At 32.4% G+C, this 25,335-nt stretch overlaps 3 protein-coding genes across 4 annotated transcripts; 2 read left to right on the forward strand and 1 right to left on the reverse strand.

Annotated features, from left to right (window-relative positions):
* Positions 1–1,145: 1,145 nt before the first annotated feature.
* LOC148306409 (protein transport protein Sec61 subunit gamma) lies at positions 1,146–3,661 on the reverse strand. Of its 2 annotated transcripts, none has more exons than XM_088265062.1 (3): positions 3,616–3,661; positions 3,375–3,476; positions 1,146–1,372 (listed from the first exon to the last, which is right to left on the reverse strand). In XM_088265062.1, exons 2-3 carry the CDS (start codon positions 3,466–3,468, stop codon positions 1,260–1,262), a joined length of 207 nt encoding a protein of 68 aa, XP_088121188.1. In that variant the 5' UTR covers positions 3,469–3,476; positions 3,616–3,661; the 3' UTR covers positions 1,146–1,259. The 2 variants fall into 2 exon arrangements, with proteins under 2 accessions (XP_088121188.1, XP_088121187.1); XM_088265061.1 differs by having other exon boundaries at positions 3,591–3,622.
* Positions 3,662–8,602: 4,941 nt separating this feature from the next.
* On the forward strand, positions 8,603–22,425 carry LOC148306410 (ecdysteroid-regulated 16 kDa protein-like). Its single transcript, XM_088265119.1, has 3 exons — positions 8,603–8,933; positions 18,258–18,371; positions 21,960–22,425. The coding sequence occupies exons 1-3, from the start codon at positions 8,858–8,860 to the stop codon at positions 22,217–22,219; spliced, it is 450 nt and encodes a 149-aa protein (XP_088121245.1). The 5' UTR covers positions 8,603–8,857; the 3' UTR covers positions 22,220–22,425.
* Positions 22,426–22,567: 142 nt separating this feature from the next.
* On the forward strand, positions 22,568–24,927 carry LOC148306411 (ecdysteroid-regulated 16 kDa protein-like). Its single transcript, XM_088265121.1, has 3 exons — positions 22,568–23,206; positions 23,556–23,666; positions 24,130–24,927. Exons 1-3 carry the CDS (start codon positions 23,131–23,133, stop codon positions 24,387–24,389), a joined length of 447 nt encoding a protein of 148 aa, XP_088121247.1. The 5' UTR covers positions 22,568–23,130; the 3' UTR covers positions 24,390–24,927.
* The last annotated feature ends 408 nt before the right edge of the window (positions 24,928–25,335 follow it).

Genomic DNA, 25,335 nt, shown 5'->3' on the forward strand with positions numbered 1-25,335 from the left:
AATTAAAGTGAATAATGTGGAGGGAGATTGTTAAACTAATTTGTAGGAAATGCAATCAATAAATTTGGCTACCAACTACTTTGTGTTTTTATTTTACATTGGTACAGGAAGATGGCGCGGAGCTGCCAGCAGAATGCGATTATATTTAATGCATTGAAAGCTTCCTGTCACATTCCTGAATGTGATACGGAAACTTCCGGACCCACTCTTGCAAGGCCGAATGTTATGGTAGGGAGTAACCGGAGCATTTCGTAGTAACGTAACATCGCTCGCAGCGAGCGTCTGAGTATGGATGGAACGCTCGGCTCGCTGTTCTGACTGCCTGAATGCTCGCATCGTAACATGTTACGTTACGACGAAATGACTCCGGTCAGTCCCCTACCATTAGGTACCATTTTGGTTTGGCAAAAATGTACAAAATTGCGACTGAGGGTGAATTTATAATTGATAGCTTTCACACTGATAATCAAAATAAATAAAAACTCTAAGCTTCATTTTAAGTTAAAAATAATTATTCTTCTTCTTCTAACCCTTATCCCACCCAATGGTGCATAGGGCACTGCATCATATTGACGCAGTGTTATCTTGATTGTTACTTACATAAAGGCAAGGTGATCACTCCTGCGCTTCAGGGATCAGTTCAGGGTGATATTAAATATCAGAGTGTAAAATCATCATTATTTATTTTCACCTTCCCCTGGGAATCCAACCCGGGACCTCCAGTATGGTAGCTAAACACGCTTACCATTACACCACAGAGGCGGACAAAGAATGATTACTGACAATAATTAAAATTTAAATACTCTGTCCTGAGAAAAAGTTTGGATCTTCAGTACTGCCTGCTTATGAATTCATATCTCGCACTCCAATGGTGCATGAGCACTGTATCATATAATCGCAGTGTTATCCCAATCATTAACACATGAAGGAGAAAAGGTGATCAACCCTCCGCTTCGGGTACCAGTCCAGGGTAATATTGAATAAATATTAGAGTGAAAAAATCACTTTATTTATTTGACCCCCCCTGGGAATCGAAACTGGGACCTTCAAAACGGTAACCAAGCGTTCTGACCATTACACTACGGAGGCGGACAAACTTAGTTTCTCTAAATTTTGTTTCTAACAAGAAAAAATAAATAAAAAGGTTTTTTATGTAGAAAATGTGTTTTTAATCATTTTTCTCATTAACATAATAACTTAGATCTTAACTTAAACGATAGATATGGAACACCTAATCCAGCCGATGTGAGAACCAGTTTCTATGAGCCGACGATAATATTGTTGATGGGAATGTGGATCAGTTTAACGAAGAAACCAATGAATCCCATGATGCAGAACCCGATAGCTGTTGCGATGGCGATTTTCTGGAATTCTGAAAAAATAAAAGAAAATGGTTAAAAAATGCCAGGATCAGGGAAATCGAAGATGCGAGATCGAAGATGTCGTTAGGTGGGGAAGACAACAAAGGAGACAATGATATGCGCATATCATTGTCTCCATGCGCATGTGAGGAGAATGGAACCATCCAGACTCCCCAACATCGCACTGCACGGCCAACGTAATGTAGACGTCTTCCGGGCAGACCACCAAAGAGATGGGTCAATAGCTGGGAATCGACATCGCAGGAGGCTTATCCCTCTTAAAAACAGGCCACAAAGCCTACAACAAGATGAAGAAGAAGAGGTTAATGATTGTTTTGAATAATGAATATCTATTCAAAACCAAATGTAGGCAATTTCAAATTATTGCAATTTGTTATGTTGGTACTACAAAAGCGCAGAATATACTCTTATTAATCTAATTATTTAACTATTAAATTATCATTATAAAAATGTATTAAATTCAGAACACGGTACGCTATTTTTGTTGTTATATTACAGTATAAAACTTTTACTGGCAAATAAATCAATAATATAAGAAAATCAACACAATTGAAATCTGCATATAAATAAGGGAGATGAAAGGATTTAATAACTTAAAAATCATTAGTTCTAAACCTAATTTGCGTTATACTAGCCTTAACAAAAAGTTGTAAATCAGAAACTAGTGGTTTGTTTTATTTTTTTATAAAATCACATTAATTCACTCATGTCATGCGTGGATGCACTAGCTACTCCTAAACTACAAATTTCGCATGGTGGCATAAATATAAACTTATCATTAATTTCATAGTTGATTGGAGATCTGATTATAAAAACTATTTTATCAATATTTGTGAGAAAATTTGTATGATGCTACTAGAAATATATTGGGAGCTGTCTTAATGAAGTCTTAAAAATTGTCAACCAATAATCATCAGAGCTTTGGCGAACTAAAACAAATTCCGCAAAATAATAAGATTCCGACCCATCTAAAAAGAAAAGTGTACAAATCCTGCATACTGCTAGTTAACACATATGCACTATGGCTCTGACAAAAAGAAACGCAGAGAATCTCAAGTGTACACAGCGATCAATGGAAAGATCCATGCTTGGTTTAAGTCTGGATAAAATAAAAAAATGAAGATACCAAAAAGTATTAAAATAGAGAATATCTTGGATCGCATGGCAAAACTCAAATGGCAGTGGGCAGGACATATTGCAAGACAGGACCCCACGAGATACACCCAAAATTTTTACGATGGAGATCTTGGAAGAACAAAAGAGAAAGTGTCGGAAGACCCCAAAAGATCTCTCAGACCATCTGGTCTGACGACATAGTCACTGTGGGGGATAGAAACTGGCTGCAAGCAGCAACCGACCGGAGGAAATGGAAAGAAGGGGAAGAGGCCTATATCCAGCAGTGGAGGTCAGAGGGTTCATGAAGAAGAAGAATCAGTAGTGCAGTAATTAAGGAAGAAAATGGCCTCGTTCGCCAAGTCACATATGCATACCAACCGCAAAGAAAGTGTTAATACGAATGATAGTTATTTTACATATGTGTATGTATACATGATTTGCGATAGGTGTTGTCTGTATAGGTGTAGGTATAATTTCGACTGTTTTTCTGACCCTACATTTCTATTTTACTCAAAAGCCTATGGCGAAACCCAAAATACGTGTACACTGAACTGAGAACGGTCCATTTATACAATGTATTTAAGATGTAAAAAATACGATCCTAAAGTTGAAAATTGTCAGACTGTGCTATTTTTATTTTAATACTAAAAATAGTGAGTGATATACTAATGATTTTGGATTACAATGAATTGCGTCTCTGATAAATTAATATAATTAGTAAGTAGGACGTCGCCAATAATATCTGACGGATATAATCGAATTAAGCATTTCGTATTCTGACAAGGCATTTACTGCGAGCTAGTCTTTTAAAATAGTTTTTAATTCATAAAACTTTTAATTGCGAAAACTTGAATACGTTCTAAGTGAAAATTTTACCTTTTCTGTCGGGTTTTGTACAGCGCTTGACGAGCCTTATCGAGTTCTTGGCGAATTGACGGCCAGGTTCCAAGAATTTTACGATTTGATCCATTTTGAATTCTATATAGAAAGAGAAAATATATCAATTTTAATAAATGAAACCACAAAACACAATTGGTTCGCTGCCAACTAATACGACGTATCAACAAAAACGGAAGGAAACGTTTACATTACCTTGCTTACGGACCAAAAAACTCACCAACACTACTCGGCGAACTGCAAATATCCAGCCACGTACAAACACTCGCTGTCACGTCAAAGATAATGTTGACAGTACAAAAATATATTTGTGATAAACAGCAAAAAAGTACCTATGGTAATACGATAAATAATTTTAAAACGGGGTTTGTTGTTAAATTGATAAAACTTAATAATGTTATTTACAATAGTTCGATCCTATAAGATATCCATTTATTACATTCAAATTATATTATAAAATTAAAATATTAACCAATGCAAGGATTTGTAATAAAAAGCTTCAGCCATACTAGCATATAAACTATTAAATGTTTTAAAACACTTTCCTTACCATCCATTGTTTTCTTTCTGTAATACCACTTTTTGGTATTGGTAAGTGGTATTACACAGTGAGTGTAATCAATGGATGATAAGGAGAGTGTTTTATAACCATACCACAAAGTTGTCAATGCTTTTAATAAACAAAATATGTTGATTTTTTTACTTGAAGTTTCCTCAACAACATATTTTTTAAGATTTTATATATGAAAACGTAGTTGACTTTAAATATATGTAAGTGGTACTAAGCATTTCTGAATGTACCTTTTAGGTAGAGAGATGAGCTGGTGGGAGCTTGGTGGAGCTGAAAACATGATAAAACATATCATTTGTACCAAGAAAAAAGTCAACAAAAAGCACACAATGAAACTAAAGTATGTTAACCCCTTAGCTACTGCATGCCACTTCATCGGCATGATACTTTATGTCTCTTGAGTGCTGTGTACCATACCAATAACAATTTAAGTGGTCATTATATAGAGAACACTTGTTTGTATCACCTCTTTATTTTTAATGAAAAAAAGGCCATATTTTTTTCCTGGCTTTATGCAAGCGTAATGTCACACGATGTTTATACAAACGCAATGGTTTATTTTTTCGTGTTTTATTGACACTTCGTGGATATTTTGAAAATCATTTGCCGCAACTAAAAGGTTAAGACGTGCGTATGTTTAAATTATGGCAAAGAGTATGAAAAAAAATAAGCCTTTGTTTGTTTTGCTAATGTTTTCATTAACATAAATTAAATTTTAAAAGATATGAAGCCCATCCCTGGTACGGTCCATCTTGGTACAATGATAAACTAATTGATTTGAGAGACTAACCAAACGTAGACATGTTTTTCTAATTGAATAATTGTCATCGGTCTTTATCAACGAGCCGCCACTGTAATTGGTAGCAGAAGACAATTTATCGTAATTTGTGACCGGACGGTGAAAAAATTGCTGTCGATGGAGTTGGTACAAGGAATCCATCAAGACAATATTCAAATCAATATCGTAAGCATTGACAATTTTACAAACGTCTCCAGAGCGCTGACTTGTGAGTTATGAAAAAAGATATTTATGAGGGTTGGGAATTTTGATTAAAAATTAATAATTATTTTTCTAAAAAAAAATAAACATTTCAAAGGTAAACTGGCAGTACCCAACGGAGTCCTGGTTCCAATTCTAATGTATGGAAGTGAGGCATGGAGTTGGCAAAAGAAGGATGGAAGTAGAATTAATGCAGTCGAAATGCGATCCCTCAAACGAATGTGGGGCAAAACAATCCATGATGGTGAAATAAGGAAGGAATGCAAAGCTGAGATCATCGATAAAATTAAGAAAGGTTGCTTGAGATGATTTGGACATGTGGAACGAATGAGTGAGGAGATAACGGTAAAACAAATGTATGAGGCGAATGTAGTTGGAAAAAGGACCAGAGGAAGACGGAGAAAAACTTGGCACGATTAGGTATGCCAAATACTTGAGAGCGGTTACGTTAGGAGTCGAAATAATCGGCGGGGATGTATGATGAGACGCATGAACGTGGAAGAGGCGAATAATGTTTGTAAGTGGTGTGACGTTCTATTCTCTCTGCCCACCCCTGCGGGGAAACTGAGTGACGATTAGTTAGTTAGTTATTTTTCAGTTAATATTTTGTGAATTTTTATTTTGTTTATTAATTTTTTTACCTAATAAAAAAATTTAAAAAACCCTTATCCGCACCCAATGGTGCATAGGGCACTGCATCATATAAACGCAGTGTTATCTTGATCGTTTACACATGAAGGAAAGGTGATCAGCCTTCCGCTTCAGGTACCAGTCCAGGGTAATATTGAATAAATATTACAGTGAAAAAATCACTTATATTTATTTTACCCCCCTTGGGAATCGAACCCGGGACCTCCAGAACGGTAGCCGAGCGTGCTGACCATTACACTACGGAGGCGGACAAATACCTAATAAACAATGTTTTTTTTCTGCTAAGGACAATCTTGATAACACATTTCAAATGTACATAGGTCTGCTCAGGATGAATAAACGCATAATTTAAAAATAAAGCTACGAGTATGTGGCCTAGTATTTCTTGAATTTTTATTAAAAATGGCTGATATCAAACCGCGACGCATGGATTCGTTGATGAGCGTCTATTCAACTGCGTTGCGGCGCCTGCCGCATGTGTGTCTACCAAAGCCAAATTATTTCTTATTTACTAACTGTGCCTCAGTCTGGTTAACTGGAAAATAAAGAAAATAGATAGCACACAATAAGCCATTGTTCTGCAAAGTGTGTGCCGCGGCACTCTGATGTACCGGGGTGATTAGTTGGTGTGCCGCGGAAAAAATGTTTAGTTTTGTGAAAATAACACAAATACTCCAAATTTTGATTGCCTGTGCTCAGTTGAGTAGGCTCACATTTCGCATTAAACATAATATGTTAAATAAGTTACCATAATATGGTAAATATGCACCTCTGAAATTTCTTAATTTGGTTGGTGTACCTTGAATAGAAGAAGTTTGCGGAACGCTGCAATAAGCAATGAAAATATAACATCTGTGATACAACGATGTAATCGAAACTATTGAAAATGCTTAGTGATAGCAGCTGTCTTGAGGCAAGCTGCCCGCCATGAAGAATGCTTAGTATCGCGTGTGTGTTACTGTTACATTCAATAGATGGTGCAGCTAAGAGAATGGGTTTTTCAAAAATTGGTTGTTTTTATCTGTCAGGTTGTTTTTTTTCTATCACAGCTGTATATCGAAAACATTGAATATGCTTAGAGATAGCAAGAAGCACGCTCTCTTCCATTAGCAAAGTTTAGCATTAAGTGTGTTGCTGTTACGTTAAACAGATGGTGCTGTCTTTCGGCTGTCATAGGTGTAAAAAACCCGCGCGTATTTAAATACATTGTTAAGTCGAAATTTCAAAGCATCGATGAATTACTTTAGGAGATTTAAGATAAGATAGAACGTAAAAAAGGACTTAATTTTTATTTATATAGATTTGCATTTTGTATACTTTATATTGTTTTATATATGCAACATTGTTACGAATCTAGTTCGTAGGTAGTTCAAAGGTATTTATTGTAAATTTTAATTTTACATATTTATACGTACTAGATACTGTAAGGTAGGGTAAAGAGGATAGTTATAGGCTACTATAAAGCCTTTTTTTAATCTTTGAATATATTTAAAATAATTTAACGTAATCAATTTTGTCGACTATTTAATGGTGTCATGAGAACAAACGCAAATATATGAAAATACTTTTTTTGAATATACAGTACACAGGTACACAAATAAAACTTTAAATAAAATAACTAAAAATAAAATAACTTTATAATATTCAGTTATTGATCCAATTAGTAAAATTATACTAAAAATACTTGATATTTTACATATTTTGTTTGAATAAACACATGTACACGTATCTATATACATACAATTGAAATAGCTTTTTTTAATAAAATAGATACGTATACGCTAAAATTATAACAAAATAGATTGATAATAAGTGATTTTTCACTGCATTATTAATTTTGTATCACTCTGGATACTAATATCTGAGGCACAGGCTGATCACTTTACCTTGTATCACTGCATCGATAAGATGCAGTGCCCTTTGCACCACTGGGTGCGAATAAATATATTCCCCAATCGGTAAAAAAAACAGATATGGCCCAAAAGCAGCGTTTGTTCGTAAATTAGCAGAAACAATTTGGAAAAATCATTGCTGATACCATAGAAAGTAGGTATTTTCTTAACTTGTAATATGATATTCTATAATATAATATTTACATATCGATGGTTCAGTTACACAAACTACAACTAAGAATAAGTATTATTAGAAATCTTGACTAATATATCTTGATTTATTATTATATGATTCATTACCAAATGGAAACATAAATAATTAAACAAGAGTTAACAAATAATTAGTAATTGATTGTATGTACCTTCATGCAACTGGAAAAATAACAATATTCGAATACAGTAAGCCACAGACTTTTTTTTACAGCCACAGACTTTTTTTACTCATAATTTTATGGACCTTTTTTCTAACCCTTATCCGCACCCAATGGTGCATAGGGCACTGCATTGTAAAGAAGCAGTGTTATCTTGATCGTTAATTACATGAAGGAAAGGTGATCAACTTTGCGCTCCAGGTACCAGTCCAGGGTGATATAGGGTGACAGGCGCCGTGGCGTAGTTGGGTAGACGCTCGACTGCGAAACTGGCGTCGCGGGTTCGATTCCTGCCAGTTGCAAAATGAATTCAAGAAAGTTTTATTTTCAATTGGTCTGGGACTTTGTGATGTGTTTTTCACATTTACCTTTCCTATCCTTATTATCCTACCTGCAGATAAATTTCTAAAAAATGGAGACTTTGCGGGTTATTCCTTAAAAAATATAAATAAATATATTAAATAAATATTGGACTTAAAATTCATTGATATTTATTATGGAAATTATTATTTTATGGAACTAGGGCATAGGTATTAAATTGGTTGTGCCAATAACCTGGGAAGATGTCACATCATGCCAACGACTGTCCTGTTTACCCGATCCGTATGAAGTACTGTAACCAATGAATCACATTTGAATAATCACTCGCAACTTTTGTACATTAATGATATTATATAGACAGGTATTAAATTGAATTTCATTCTAAATAATTGCGGCTCGTTAGTGACGTAGACGCGCGTACGAGGACCCGTCTTGCATCCAGTCTTGTGTGACTCATATGATATCCTGCCTTTATTAATATTAATAAAGACTCACGAATATTATACGCGTCTCGCTGAGATATAAGCACGGCATAAGTACACATATCAGTTTATTAGTGGTTTCCGTTCATTAGTTACAAATATCTGGTGGAGCGATAAGTCAGCGAGTCAGTCGTAATTTGGTGAAGTACACAAGTGGTCGCCTTATCCCCAACAATGAACTCCCTGACTTCTTGTGCCGTCCTGGCGCTTTGCTTCGCATTTGCGGCCGCCGATGTTTACACGGATTGCGGTAAGTTGCCAAGAACTATCTTTGAACAATTTATTTAATTATTCAATCGCTGTTTAATGCCAAGAGGCCACAACGCAAAAAATGAACTCTTTATTCCAAAAATGGTATCGTCAACATTTTCATATTACTTATATGAAATATGGAATATGAAAATGTTGACGATTTAGATACCATTTTTCTAATAAAAAGTTTTTTTTGCGTTGTGACCCTTTGGCATTTACCCAGCGATATATAGCTACATTTTTTAAATACAATTTAATACAATTTCTATACATTTCTACTTAAAACAATCTTATAATATTAGTTGCGCTGAGCGTCTCCAAAAAAGAGACAGCTCTTATGCTTGGAGAGGGACATTTTTCTTAGTTTTGTTGTTGTTGTTGTTTATCACGTTATAATTTTTTTTCTAAATACTGGGGACCATATATTTTTAAGCGGCAGTCATCTTGTTTTAGTTTTTTTTATTGTATAGTCTGTATATGTTTATAGTGTTCGTTAAGTTTCTTTTTTTAGAGTTTTTGTGTCTTTTATATTTCTTATTTCTTAAGGGAGGCTGTTGATTTTTTTAATTCCTAAGTATATGTAATTTTCATATAATTTTTTGGCATCTCAAAATAGATAAAGAACAATATGGAGGTCTGAGCATTTACGGATTTATTTGGACACAGTCAAAATGTTGTAAATATATGTAATTTTGTTTGTACTGTTTTGGGTTACAACTTATTTTTATATCCGTTTGTTTCTTTTTTTGAGTGATCGTTTTCTTTAAGAAGTTTTATAATTAATAATGTTTTTTTTGTAGATACATAATCTTTGAACATGTGCAAAGGTTCTCTGCGTTTGATTTTTTTTTCGGTTCACACGACTTTTATTTAAAACGCAATAGTGCGAAATGTTTAAAATCGACAATTCCACAGAATAAATTGTTGAATCTGCTGGAACACCAAAATAAATCGCTTATAACTTACGTGCAAAATGACTCGGTGAAATTAATTGTTTTATATATTAAATATTTAAATAGAACACGGAATCTAAGATTCTACTCAATTGTATTTTATTATTAAAAACACATAGAAGTAAAATTTGTGGCAATTGTTTCGCGTTGTTATGGCATTTTCAAACTATGTACCTACTATCACAGACAGTTCTTTGAAAATGCCATACGGCGAAACAATTGTCACAAATTTTATTTTTGTGTTTTTGATAATCCGCCTCTGTGGCGTATTTAGCTACCGTGCTCCCGGGTTCGATTCCCAATAGGGTCAAAATAAATAATAATGATTTATCAGTCTAATATTTATTTAATATGACCCTGGACTGGTACCTAAAACGGAAGGCTGATAACCTTTCCTTCGTGTATTTAACGATCAAGATGATACTGCTTCTATACGATGCAGTGCCTTATGCACCATTGGGTGCGGGTAAGGGTTAGAAGATTATTTACGTCTGTTTGCTGAACCTTTTTCCACTTTTGACCAATATTCGATCAAATCATATAATTCAAAGAATACATATTAAAACAAATTTATGAGGCGAATGTGGTTGGTGATAGAGGCAGAGGAAGTCCGAGAAAAAAATAGCACGATCAAGTACTTCAAATACTTGAAAGTGGTCAGGTGTCGGAATAATCAACGGTATAAATAAGGAGATGCATGAACGTGGAAGAGGCGAAGATTGTTTGCAAAGACAGATTGGTGTGGCATTCTATTATCTCTGCCTACCCCTATGGTAAAGCGGCGAGATGGTTAATTAGATAATTGTGTGTGTCAAAAATGATTTTTTTTGTCAAATGAACGAATGCAGAAAATAAAGTTTAAAAATATATTTTGATTGAAACAACATATGTCTATCCAATTGATAATTTACAAGATTGTTTGCGAATACAGATTGGTGTGGCATTCTATTATCTCTGCCTACCCCTACGGTAAAGCGGCGAGATGATTAGTTAGTCAGATATAATAAAATATAATTTTATCGTCTCGATACATCGAACATTGGCAGGCATCGAACTAAATCACGGTATTAGCCGACAATATAATGGCAGCTCGTGGATGCATTTAAATGAATTTCGTTATTTGTTTAACCTCGTTTTACTGTACGCGCAATTCGGTTCTGTTATTTATGCTCCAAATCATCTGTTTTTTTAATGAGATCATATCAAATTTAGCAAAAAATATTGATAATATTATCAACGAAGACCATATTATAGCTCACTCCTTTCAACAACGTCATATATCGTAAATTTTCGTAAATCGTAAATTTTCAGTTGTGCATGTTTTCGGAATGGCCAGAAAATGTACTATATCCCAGCAAAAGGGGCATATTTTTAACTTAATATTTACCCGCTACAGGGCAAAAAGTGTGGTTTTTGCATTTGAAGAAAAGGTATAGTTTAATTATTTTTTTAAAATATACTAATTATTTTTCAAATAGAGAAAACACGTTCAGGTTTTACCTAAAAAGATCTGTTGCACAGTAAAAAGTTCAATAAGTGGCTTGATATTTATTTTTAATACATTTTATAATATTCTTAAACTTTAAAAACTATCTCCTGAAAAATCGAGTTTTTTGATATTTAGTTTTATGACGTTGTTGGAAGTAGTGAGCGATAAGTAATTGTATTTTAATGCCTTTTTGTATATTTCCGATGATTTTAAAAGAAATTACTGAATGGTCATAATAATTTGCATTTAAAAGTTGATTACGTTCAATAAAATTTATAAATTTTAGCTTTTAAAAAGTAATCATATCTCCTTTATAATTTAGCTACAGTCGGATATTGTCGCTTATTTGTCTTATATGCTTACGTCATTCTTTATAATAGCTAGCGCCGCAGGTATGCTGCATATAACAACAACAACAAAATTTCAATAATTGATTCAGCTGTCACTTTGTGGTAATATTTATCCATTTTAAGTTTTACTTGGTATTTACTTAAAATAGTGGTATTTATCAAGTAAAACTTGAATAAGAAATAAAATGTTAAATTTTCATTTGATGACCCATTGTTTTAGATGTTACTAGATACTATAAAGTTAGGCCATTATTTAGTGGTTAGTACGTTTGTATATCACGCATCATATCCCAAGTTCAATAAATATCGCTCGCCCATTCAAATGTATGTTTACCTTAAATATATATTTTTTTGTCCGCCTCCGTAGTATAATGGTCAGCACACTCGGCTATCGTTCTGGAGGTCCCGGGTTCGATTCCCAAGGGGGGTAAAATAAATATAAGTGTTTTTTTCACTGTAATATTTATTCAATATTACCATGGACTGGTGCCTGAAGCAGAGGGCTGATCACCTTTCCTTCACTTGTAAACGACCAAGATAACACTGCGTTTATATGATACAGTGCCCTATGCACCATTGGGGTGCGGATAAGGGTTTTATTTATATTATTATATATATATATATATATATATATATATATATATATATATATATATATATATATATATATATATATATATATATATATATATATATATATATATATATATATATATATATATATATATATATATATATATATATATATATATATATATATATATATATATATATATATATATATATATATATATATATATATATATATATATATATATATATATATATATATATATATATATATATATATATATATATATATTTATATATTTATTTTTTTTTTTTAAAGAATGTATATTGTATATTTCTTTGTTTTTTAAAATATACGCATAAAAAATATATTTATTTTTAAACTCCTTACCTTTAAAACTGTTTTCTTTTCAAACCCATATAATTAATTCCAAGAGAAATTTATTTTTTCACTACGAGTTGTTTTAAGAAAAAAAAATGAATTACGAAAATGTTACCCAAATTTAGAGAAAATTAAGTTAAGTGTCGGGTTGTGGTCCCGTGGTCAGTGTCGCGGACTCTTAAGTCTGTTTCTCGGTTCGAACCCACTCTACCACAATTTGATACCTATTTCTAATAATGAGCCGCTTAGGCTCACAGAAATAATATGAAATTGAAATATTTGGGTAAATAATAAAAAAAACACACAAATATTTATCTTCATTTTAAAAAAAGTCGCGACTTATCAAATATTGGGTCTTGATTTTTTTGCTATTTGATATTCGTAGTAAATTATGTAGGTTACACACAGGATTCAACAGCAACACCAAACCGATTTTAAGAGAGAAATTCACCATCACAAAACGTGAGCATAAAATAAAATATAAGTATACGGAGCTAATATTTCGTACAATTTCAAAATCTAAATTAACAAATTCGTAAATATCTTCTGATTTTGTTAAGTTCATTGGAATTTATGAGTGTATTCAGCCAATTCGCATCTGTTTGATATATCGCTCACTCCTTTCAAGAACGTCATAAATCAAAAAACTTGATTTTTCAGGAGAACGTTTTCAAAGTTTAAAAATATAATACAATATATGAAAAATAAATATCAAGCCGCTTATTGAACTTTTTACTTTACAACAGATCTTTTTAGGTAAAACCTGAAGGTTCTTTTTCCATTTGAAAAATATTTAGTATATTTAAAAAAATAATTAAACAATACATTTTCTTCAAAATGCCAAAATAACACTTTCTGCCCTGTAGAGGGTAAATATTAAGTTAAAAATATGCTGCTTTTGCTGGGATATAGTACATTTTCTGGGCATTCCGAAAACATGCACAACTGAAAATTGACGATTTTTGATTTATGACGTTCTTGAAAGGAGTGAGCGATATATTTATGTAAATACAAATATACATTAATAGCAAATAAATCGCTTTTATCTTGACGCTATATCGGAAATTGGTCAAATAAAGTAGCCCAGTCGCGTGAGACCAAATTAATAAAAATTACTTTAATTAAATACATCAGTTTCTTTACAACATTTTGAGTGTGTCCAAATACTTGTTCACAAATCTGGATTATCTCCAATTATAGGAGTTATTTTTCATATTATTTTTTTGACATCTCATCAAAGATGAAGAAGGATGTGGTTGTCAACAATGGATAGAATTAGTGAATGGTGAATTGGTAAAGTGATTACTTAAACCAGCCTATGACGGCCGACAGCCCCGTATTTACGGGCATTTGTCCAGACTTCCATATTCTTCTTCAGTTTCTTTGTTTGAAATCGTTTCGTTCATCTCCGTATTGCAGTGGTTAGCACATTTAGCTTGCGTGCTGGAGGTCTCAGGTTCGATTATCAGGGATCACTCTTAGTCATTCTCTCGTCATCTATTCGCTCCAAATGTCCAAATCACCCCAAAGAACATTTCCTAATCTTTTCGATTATCCCAAATCAGCCTACATTCGTTTGTAATATCCTTATTTTTGATTCTGTCAAACATCTATTTTATTCACACATTTGTCCAAGAGATCGCGTTTCAGTGGCGTTTACTCTCTTTCATCCTTCTTTTGCTAATTCCATGTGCTTTCATAAATCAACTCCATGTTGTTACAACCCGAGTGTAAACTGTAAGGTTGTAAAACCTGAATTCAAAATACACTAATCTCCCCTATATACTGTTGAGATAGGTACCACGTTATCAGAGGGAATACCGATTATTGTGGGTTAATGTTTTAAATTGTATTTTTTACATTTTGACCAGCGGAAATCACTGAAATGAGTCATTATTATTTAATTTTATTTAATTTTAATTTTAAAATATTATTTCACAACACATCCCCCTATAACGTTCTCTCCGATAACACGGGTCTTACCTCAACATTGTAGGGGGGGTTCGCTGTAAACACAATTTAAGATGGCGGCTAACGCGGTAGGATTGAAGTCAGAAAATCCAATAAAACTAAAATAATATAATAAAGGCTTCCTATACATGGATTTTTTAATGTGATGTTAATTAATAAGTGCATTTTCCAATTACCTAGCGACCGGTCGAAAAAAAATATTTACTGTTTGAAATCAACTTTTCATGAGCAAATGTCAAACTATAATGATAGTAAATAATAAACATTCGTTGTCAAACAAAGACAAATTCTCGGGAATAATGACAATGTTTTTTCTTAAATACAAACATCCATATTTTTACGCAAAATATTGTTTAAAAGGTGATGTTGGTTGTTGAAGATATTAGTCCGGAATGATTTTATTGCACGGCGTTGATTTCTAAGTTCCAAAAGAAATTTATTCAAAATGGCGCATAAATCTAAGAGGAGCTGTCAAATTCAGACATTTTTTTATAAAAATCGCCGTGGCCGCTTATGAATTGGTATATTCGATACAAGTTGTTAACGATTATTTATCAAAATATTGAAATGCAGTAAAAAACGAGCCGTTGCTTTTTTTCATCATACACATACTATAATTACAAATTATAATAATGTGTCCTCACAGAGTTTTCCCGTGCCGAGGGCACATTTTATAATACTTATTTATAAAACTATTTGAAGGGAAATTGTTTGTGACATGCAATCAAATACGTCTACCCACTTCTGAATACGGACAATAAAATGTTAACATCGTCATTGAAAAGAACACGTACATACACATACCCCACCTCAAAAATTATACCCCTTTTGAATGTTTTTATAAAAAAGTCTCTAATACAAGCTTTTCTGACATTTTTAAATGTTGCCGTTGTCATCCTGGGACCAGCCCGGGTAAGCCTTTGTATAAATTAACTACAAGTTGCGATTGTGTTTGTATTTAATAATGTTGTAAATAATAGGTTATTGGACGCGGTCGACTGTGACATTGAGGCACGGGTACCGGGTACGTCCACCGACAAGATGAAATTAAATTAATCAGTATTCGTCAAACTTTGCACAGTGTGGATTTTTTTAACTGTCAAGAAAATATTAATCCCGTTTTCTTCAATTTTTTCCTCGTTTTCTGCATCTCTTTTTCTAAGTTGGCAACTATTGGCAACAATAGATAAAAATATTTTAAATAGTCGATAAAATAACCGAATTAAAATAAGTACCTAATCTCGCGACGCATGTTATTTTTTAATTTTCTTATAACGAATTGTGTTTTTTTGTAAAATAGATGAGCGTTTATCAATTTGTTTTACACATATTAATAATTTATAAAAGGCCACTATAAATTAATTTAGTGGCTGTAATGACTGACCTATAATATAAAAATTAAATTACATCGAAGAAAAAAACCACTACCTACTTATATGATACAAATATTTTATTATGCACATAAGTCAGTAACTACATAAAACACTTTTTACAAATGGTTTTAAACATGGATATGAAAATTATAATATTGATTTTTTTCTGACAGTTAATTTAGTTTAGGTACTTAGTCGTTTTAATATTTAATAAAAAAGTTGTACGCATTTGGTCAATAAAAACACAAACCACAATAAGTTGTAATTTGTGTTAACACACTTTATTGAAACGTACATAGAACCACAAAATTTTAAATACATCAAACAAAACCTAACACATACCTCTTTTGGTTAAAAGAACTTTGGTTTCTATGCAATAAAGTTGTTATTCATAGTCATTAGAAAAAGAAACTAATTAAAAAAGACCTATTCATAAATGGATAATGGAGGTGGTAGATCTGAAATAGGTTACATCATTCGGCCATGTTGTAAGTTCAGTGAGGGCGCATTATTATAATTTGTAATTATGTGTACCATATGATGAAATATAAATAAATACCTAGGGGAGAAATAGTTATACCCTGGATTACCCCCGACATAACTTTTTTTTTACATACATAATATTTTTTCTTTTGAAAAATCTAAAAGACATACATGTAAAAAAAACTGAATATAAAAAAAAGTTAAATATGCAGCATCAAGTTTAGTTTGCCAATGTTTGGGAAACTGCGTTGAATGTAGCATTTACTAACAATTTAATGCATAGTTACTAATCATACATTAAAATGCAATTTCTAAAAGCACCATACTGTTTCATAGGTTCATTTTACGTATTTAAAAAATTTAAAGCTAGTACATTTTTATTGTCCGCCTCTGTAGTGTAATGGTCAGCACGCTCATCTACCATTCTGGAGGTCCCGGGTTCGCTCCCCAGGAGAGGGTAAAATAAATAGAAGTGATTTTTTCACTCTCATTTTTATTCAATATTACCCTGGACTGCTACCTGAAGCGGAGGGCTGATCACTTTTCCTTCATGTGGTAACGATCAAGATTACACTGTGTTTATATGATGCTGTGCACTATGTACTATTAGGGTGCGGATAAGAGTTTGAAGAAGAAGATGAAGACATTTTTATTATATAAATCCTAAACCACAAGACTTGTTTCAATATACCTTAATACGGAACTATTGTCAAATGTACAACATTAAGAACAACTCACATTCTACCAAAAACATTTACTTAAAACATTTTTCTAAAATGTGCAACACCTGTTTTAAGAACTTTACATAAAATATGGGTAAAAAATTAATATACATGCTAGTTTTCACTACATTCTTTACATGTATTGCCTCCGTGCTCCCTTGGACAGATTGGATGTCTGTCATAAATTTTACATATGTCCCGTAATCTAGGCTTAAATGAATTTTCTAAACGCATATAAAATATGGATGTTTCAAGTAACCTATTAAGAGCATATTTGCGCGGTACGAAATCCGTGACGTATCAGCTGTTGTGTTGTATTTACAATACTTCACACAATCATACATGTATATATGCACCTGTTTTTGCAAAGGGAGCTAACCGTCTCTAGAGGTCTAGATAGACATGCTCATTATTAGCACAAAAGCATGCCACTATTAAGCAATTGCTACTTTGTAGCATGTGTGTACGTACTTTGCAAGAAATAAGTATGCTCATTTTGAGCATGCTTAAAAATCGACAGTTGTTGCATTTTTGAGCATGCTACGCTATAGCATGCATGCTGCAGCGCAGATGGATGGGTCCGATCAAATATCCATCGTTTGAATCATCAAATCTAACCTATTTCCTTAAATTCCATACCTTCTTCAAGTGGAATGGAGAGCCTGGTGACGACAGTCACCAATTTCTGTTTAGCCCACACTAGACTATTCCTCTTTTTCCCAAAATATAATAAATTAAAAAGTGTTTTTAACTAGAAGTAACCAAAATCCACTAATTGATCCATAAACCTTGTACATAATAAGAAAGGTAAATAATACAGGCTAACTCCCATCTAAAAAAAACTATTTTTTTTCTTTAAGAAATAAAAGTGAGAATTGTATGGATACTCTTATGATATTGTTTAATTATTTACAACATTTTGAGTGTGTCCAAATACTTGTTCACAAAATCTAATTAATCTAATCTTGTTTAATTATATTTGTGAATAAGGAAGTAATATTAATATTTATATATTTATTTTAATTTCAGGTTCCAAGCTTGCTAAAGTGGAGAACGTACAAGTATCAGGGTGCGATGGAAGCCAAGATATATGCATTCTTAAAAGAGATACCAACGTCACCATTTCTATGGACATCACCCCGAGTAAGTATTCCTAAATTTCCATCATAAAACAGTTATGAAAATACTAAAAAATGCCAAAAACATTCTTTGCAAATGCTAGATTTGACTCCACACAGAGATTTCATGAAGATTTTGTATTTTACTGATTTATCAACATGAATGAAAGAATTATTAAGATGGGAATATGGAAGTCAAGGTAACAACTAACCACAGAGCTAATGACTGTTCATTGGCTGCTGTAAATGATCACTATAGACAAGTTGTATATGATATCCTCCTTTCAGAAGGATGAAAGTAGACTGAATGCAGTCGAAATGCGATCTCTCAGAAGAGTGTGCGACGAAACGATGTATGATAGATGTGCGAATAGTGAAATAAGGAAAAAATGCAAAGTTGAGGTAACCATTATCGATAAAATTAAGAAAGGTGTGTTGAGATGGTTTGAACATGTAGAACGAATGAGTGAGGAAAGAACGGTAAAACAAATTTATGAGGCGAATGTTATTGGGAAAAGAAGCAGAGGAAGACCGAGAAAAAAATGGCACGATCAGGTATACCAAATACTTGAAAGTGGTCAGGTTAGGAGTCGTAACAATCGGCAGGTATGTATGAGGAGATGCATGAACGTGGAAGAGGCGAAGAATGTTTGCAAGGACAGAGTGGTGTGGCGCTCTATTCTCTCTGCCTACCCCTGTGGGGAAGCAGCGTGATGGTTAGTTAGTTAGTTATATAATATATGAAAAAAGATAATTATTCATATTTTTCTATGCAATTATAAATCCTGTGCTCCAGATTCTTAGGAAAAGGAGTCAAATATATTTGATAAGATACAGATAACGTCAGTAAAGGAGAATCAGTGTAAAAGTCACTAGGGCTATAAAAGATAGGAAACGGAAGATAATTAATTACGGAAATGATGATACCAGCGATGGTTAAAGCAGTCGGAGTTGTGTGAGCTGTACACAGCTATATTGAGTTTATTTTTTAACAAGTAATCAACTAATACCCCTTAACTTTAAGAAAAAAACACTTGCAAGCCCCTTCAAGCTACCTCTGCCTGCTATTAACAATTAATTTTACAGTATTAACTGTGTCAAAATATTTATTCACAAACACAGTTGCGGCATATCAAGCATATCAACTTAAACCAGCCAACGATAGCCCTGTAAATACTATGACTTCCAATATTCCCACCACAATAGACGTATTTGAACAGAAAGTCTTTTTGATATGTTTAATTAAATTTTTAAGTTTATCATTAATTTATTTATTATAGCTGCAGACAGTTGATAGAATTTCATATTGAGTTGTTGGGTAATATATCCAAAATTAAACAAGGTTTATTGGATTGGATTATACATTTATTTATGTATATGTTTTTTTTATTATTAGATTAAAACCAATATTTTTAGCTTTTCCACTTTTTTATTTGACCAGCGACCGGGTTTCGTCGTTACCGACATCATCAGACTGGTGAGAGGCTTTACAAATTTGTATGTTATATATAAAAGAAGGCAGGAGTTGATAACCATGATTTGATATAATTTTATGAGAAATTAATTTAATTTTAGTGAATTTAAGTATTGTATGATATTTTAAATATTTTTTTATAAAGGTTTTTTGTATTGAAAGCACGATTTTATATAAAGTTAAAATAGATTTGTATTTTTTGTAAATGAATTTAAATTATGTAACGAGGTATCAGGAAATGCTGGTTGACGGCTCCTTCCACTAAGCTGTGGTTGTCCGGGGGGAGTCCGAAGTTCTCTGAAATGTAAATTTCCCGGCAGTCATTTCTTATCGACAAGACATTAAGGCATCTATTGTTTCTTTTCTAATGGGTAAAGTAAGGGAGAATGAATGTGTGTTACTTGATCATTTAATATGTCTTTATTATGACAATTTTTTTTAATCTATTTATTTCCAAAATTTCGAGCCTATCTAATTTTTTACCTTTACTACATTTGTGTAAGATTTTTACATTAAAATTTTTATCGAAATCATGATTTGACTCTATCAAGTGGTTTGCAAAAGTGGAGTTTTCTTTTTTATTTCTCCAACTTTGGACATGTTCGTTTATTCTTATTTTAAACGATCGTCCTGTTTGCCCCACGTATTCAGCACTGCATGATCCACAACTTAATAAATATGAGCCTGAATTTGTTTCTTTTTCCCTTTTATCTTTATTATTAATTAGTATCTTCCCCAGATTTGAATTATTATAAAAGGCTATGGAATATTCATCTTTGTTCGCTAGTTTTCCGATTCTGTTGCTACTATCCCCTATAAAAGATAATTTAGCCCATTTTTTAACTACTTTTGAAGTCTCTGTAATGAGAGCTTTATTTAATTTAGATGTTGCAAGTCTCTTTTGTTTTTTCCTAATTAATTGATCAATTAAACCACATTCATAACCGTTATTGGAGGCTATCGTCTTTATGATATTAAGTTCAGAGTTGTAATTATCATTATTTAATGGGACATACAACAGCCTATGAATTAAACTATGAAATACAGCGAGTTTATGGGAAATATGATGCTTAGATTTGTTATGAATGATGTTATCGCTGTATGTGGGTTTTCTGTAAATCGCAAATTCTAATTTATTGTTTTCGATGCTAATTTTTAAATCAAGGAAATTTATTACTTTATTGATTTAAAAATTAGCATCGAAAACAATAAATTAGAATTTGCGATTTACAGAAAACCCACAAATGAAATGGAAATAAATAGATTAAAAAATTGTCATAATAAAGACATATTAAATGATCAAGTAACACACATTCATTCTCCCTTACTTTACCCATTAGAAAAGAAACAATAGATGCCTTAATGTCTTGTCGATAAGAAATGACTGCCGGGAAATTTACATTTCAGAGAACTTCGGACTCCCCCCGGACAACCACAGCTTAGTGGAAGGAGCCGTCAACCAGCATTTCCTGATACCTCGTTACATAATTTAAATTCATTTACAAAAAATACAAATCTATTTTAACTTTATATAAAATCGTGCTTTCAATACAAAAAACCTTTATAAAAAAATATTTAAAATATCATACAATACTTAAATTCACTAAAATTAAATTAATTTCTCATAAAATTATATCAAATCATGGTTATCAACTCCTGCCTTCTTTTATATATAACATACAAATTTGTAAAGCCTCTCACCAGTCTGATGATGTCGGTAACGACGAAACCCGGTCGCTGGTCAAATAAAAAAGTGGAAAAGCTAAAAATATTGGTTTTAATCTAATAATAAATTAAAAATGCAATTCCATCACGAAGTGTCAGTGGATAATATAAATCTATTATGTATATGTCAATATGTGACGCGTTTCGTCTTATTATGAAATTATCAAACACTGACTAAAAATATTTTAAAAATGTCCTTAATAATAGCAATTATTGTTAGTATATAAGGACATTTTGTAAATATTTTTAGTCAGTGTTTGATAATGTCTTAATAAGACGAAACGCGCCACGTATTAACATATACATAAATAAATGTAGAATTCAATCCAATAAACCTCGTTTAATTTAGGATATATTACCCAACAATTTATCATTAATTGTCGTTGGATATTGAGAGTAATGTTTTGTTTATAGATGCAGCCATCAACAAGGTCACCACAGTGGTCCATGGACAAATGTTTGACGTTCCAGTTCCATTCCCGCTCGCACACCCGGACGCCTGCCAAGGAACGGGACTGTCGTGTCCGCTGAGCGAGAACGTCAAGTATAGCTACAGGGCCATCATGCCGGTTCTCAAGGCATATCCCAAGGTGCACGTAGACGTCAAGTGGGAACTCCAGAACGAGAACAACGAGGACATCGCCTGCCTGCTGATTCCTGCCAAGATACAATGATCCGCAACTTAGGCAAATTGTAGAAGAATAAACATCTCTGCTAGTTCAGATGCTCAATAGCAACCCAAAAATACATTTAATAAGACATTTCTAGATACTTATACCTGCACTATATAGGAAAACTAATATGTAAAACTTGCACATACAAGTATATAAATAACACTGAAGAAACATTTAATTATATATGTATCATACAACAAAATAAATGTTTTATTATTGTGAAAAAACCCGGTAGAAAATCCTTTTCTTATATAATTATTTCTATAATATATGCAGCATTTAATCCTTGAAAGCATCGTTAAGATATTTCGTATATAGTCAACCAGTCTCCGGTTTACAATTTACATATTTATCAACAATAAAAGGAAATACATAAAAATTTGGCTTCAATACCCAGAGAGGACCAAAATGAATATTAATAATTGAAAAAATTATATTAATCGGGATTAGTACATGAAGCGATAATTGACGATATTGATTCAGATGATTCAGCGAAGGTAATTTTGACTTGAGCAACCAGAAATAGGAAAATTTCCCAAAAAGTTTGAGGATATTGAATTGTAAGTTCGAGGAGAGAAAGTCGAGAGTAAGAAAATCGAGGACTTTAATTAGCAGGGTATCCATAACATTCCAGAAAGATGGTGTAATGTGTAACTAGTAAGAGCCAATACTTCAAATAAACCATTTTTTCATTTTCATGAAGCATTTTTGTTGAAGTTTTTTGTTCATATGCAATTAATTATAAATTATATTGATTTCACAGTCCATTATTGTTATAAAGGGTGAATTATAATGTTCAATAATTGAAAAATAATTTTAAAATGACTATTTAATGACTGTATAATATCTGTATTTAGTGAATCAGTAAACAGATCAGCAGCAGTAGGTAGTGATCAGAGGAACTTTGCAAAATGAGGTCTTTACTTTTGTTTGCATTTAACCTGTTTTTTATAACTTATACTGCAGGGAAGCTCTACACTGATTGTGGTAAGTTTTATTCATTAGTATTATTTTTTTAAAGTCCAATATATTTCTATTAACCAAATTTATCATGTGAAAATACTAGCTAGCAAAGGGTTAGGTAACTTGGAAATCCATGTTTTTGAGTTAGCCACTAAAAATATAACTTTATTTTCTAGTAAAAAAAAAAACTTTATATTTTGCACATATTATTATCTTACTACAAGCAGTTTTGAATTACGAATGAGTATAAAGGTAGCAAAATAGAAGATATATTTTTTAACAAAAATATTATTGATTTTCCATCTATGGAAAAAAACGCCAATTGAAAAAATGAATTATATTGTTTTTTTAATTATTTGTGATTGATTTTAAGGGTCAAAACTCGCTGCTATAGAGAACGTGAGAGTAACTGGATGTAGTGATAAAGAAATATGTATTCTTAGAAGAAACACAAATGTCACTATTTCTGCAGACCTCACTCCCAGTAAGTATATCTATTATTATTGTTAGTCATCTGACTTTGTAACATATCGAAGTAGCCTGTCAATCTGTGAAGTGTCTCTAAGGAGCATATCTGGCAAGAGTCTAAGAGATGGAATAAGGAAAACCAGGATAAGAGAAATATGCGAGATCCAAGAAGTCGTTTAGTGAGGGAAGACAACGAAGGAGACAATGGTATGCGCATATGAGGAGAATGGAACCATCCTTACTCCCCCACATTGCACTGCACGGTTAACCCCAAGGTAGACGAGTCCCGAGCAGACCACCAAAGAGATGGATTGACAGCTGAGAATCAACATCGCAGGATGATAAACCAGGCCACAAGGTCTACACCAAGAAGAAGAATAGAAGAATGTTTTAGTTAAATTTTCTATCTTTGCTGGATGTAGTATAATCTCCCATCATAGTTAGTGAATTGAAGTGGATTTTTCTTTTTTTCCCCACAGAAATTACCATCAACAAGATGAACACAGTCATACATGGGATATTCATGGGTATGCCGGTTCCATTCTATTTCTCAACCCCGAATGCCTGCGTCGGGACGGGAGTCACCTGTCCTCTGGCCGCCAACCAGAAACACAGCTACCACGCGGTGATGCGAGTCCACAAAGCTTACCCCAAGGCCAGTTGTGACGTCAAATGGGAACTACAAAACGAAAATACGGAGGTCGTCATGTGCTTGCTAATACCCGTTCGCGTTGATTAATATTCAGACTTCTCAATGCTCTCTGTATGCGAAATTAACATAGGCATCTGATGTAGTTTGTCTAAATAAAGGTTAAAAATTTCATAGAGCAATGTCCCACATAGTTTGACTTCAGTTTGGCTAAAAACTAGTCTGGGTTTTAAGATTTTAAATTTCATTAATTGATTCAGCGGTCAATCTTTGGTAATATTGATTGGTTAGTTAATTTTTACTCGGTAAATACCACTACTTATTCAAATCTCTTATGACATGTGTTTCAATATATTCAACATCATTATCATTACAGTATTTAATTAAGATGTATTGAAATACATGTCTAAATATTTAGATTTTTTGTATTTTACAATATCCATATGTTACTCATACGAGATACACTGTTAAACGAATGCAAAAAATACCACAAGTATGGCCTGTATATGGGTATACATTTTATTTTATGTACACTATGACCTCACTTTGGGTCGTAGATACATTCCAAAAGATTCCCCGAAATTTAAAGAAAATAAATTTACAAAACGAGAAATCACCGTTTAGAAAATTTAAAAATGATTCTCCGAATAATAATTTAAAAAAAAACCCAATTCGAAAAAACAACGACGAACAGCAAAAATGAGTCTTAATTCAGTAACTACGCAAAGCGAGGTCTGAGTGTATAAGTAAAAGCTACGGGAAGAATACACTATATATATATATATATATATATATATATATATATATATATATATATATATATATATATAGTGTATTCTTCCCGTAGCTTTTATATATATATATATATATATATATATATATATATATATATATATATATATATATATATATATATATGTATATTTAAAAAAAAAAATCATGGTACATTTTAATAAAAAGTTTAAATCTACTAAGTAAAAAAAATACATATAAAATTACCTTTTTTTCACCAAACTGCATGCTTGAAAATATGTTT

The sequence above is a fragment of the Brachycentrus maculatus genome, unplaced genomic scaffold (genome assembly GCF_059751285.1).
Source record: "Brachycentrus maculatus isolate JH-2025_06_01 unplaced genomic scaffold, ASM5975128v1 h1tg000242l, whole genome shotgun sequence".
Classification (NCBI taxonomy): domain Eukaryota; kingdom Metazoa; phylum Arthropoda; class Insecta; order Trichoptera; family Brachycentridae; genus Brachycentrus; species Brachycentrus maculatus.

What these genes read in the sequence shown, in the direction of transcription:
- LOC148306411 (XM_088265121.1), top strand. Translation starts at nt 23,131, where the DNA reads ATGAGGTCTTTACTTTTGTTTGCATTTAACCTGTTTTTTATAACTTAT. An exon ending in GAAGCTCTACACTGATTGTG is followed by an intron (nt 23,207 to 23,555) that starts GTAAGTTTTATT and finishes ATTGATTTTAAG; the next exon opens with GGTCAAAACTCGCTGCTATA. An exon ending in TTCTGCAGACCTCACTCCCA is followed by an intron (nt 23,667 to 24,129) that starts GTAAGTATATCT and finishes TTTTCCCCACAG; the next exon opens with AAATTACCATCAACAAGATG.
- LOC148306410 (XM_088265119.1), top strand. Translation starts at nt 8,858, where the DNA reads ATGAACTCCCTGACTTCTTGTGCCGTCCTGGCGCTTTGCTTCGCATTT. An exon ending in CGATGTTTACACGGATTGCG is followed by an intron (nt 8,934 to 18,257) that starts GTAAGTTGCCAA and finishes TTTTAATTTCAG; the next exon opens with GTTCCAAGCTTGCTAAAGTG. An exon ending in TTCTATGGACATCACCCCGA is followed by an intron (nt 18,372 to 21,959) that starts GTAAGTATTCCT and finishes TTTTGTTTATAG; the next exon opens with ATGCAGCCATCAACAAGGTC.
- LOC148306409 (XM_088265062.1), bottom strand. Translation starts at nt 3,468, where the DNA reads ATGGATCAAATCGTAAAATTCTTGGAACCTGGCCGTCAATTCGCCAAG. An exon ending in TACAAAACCCGACAGAAAAG is followed by an intron (nt 1,373 to 3,374) that starts GTAAAATTTTCA and finishes TTATTTTTTCAG; the next exon opens with AATTCCAGAAAATCGCCATC.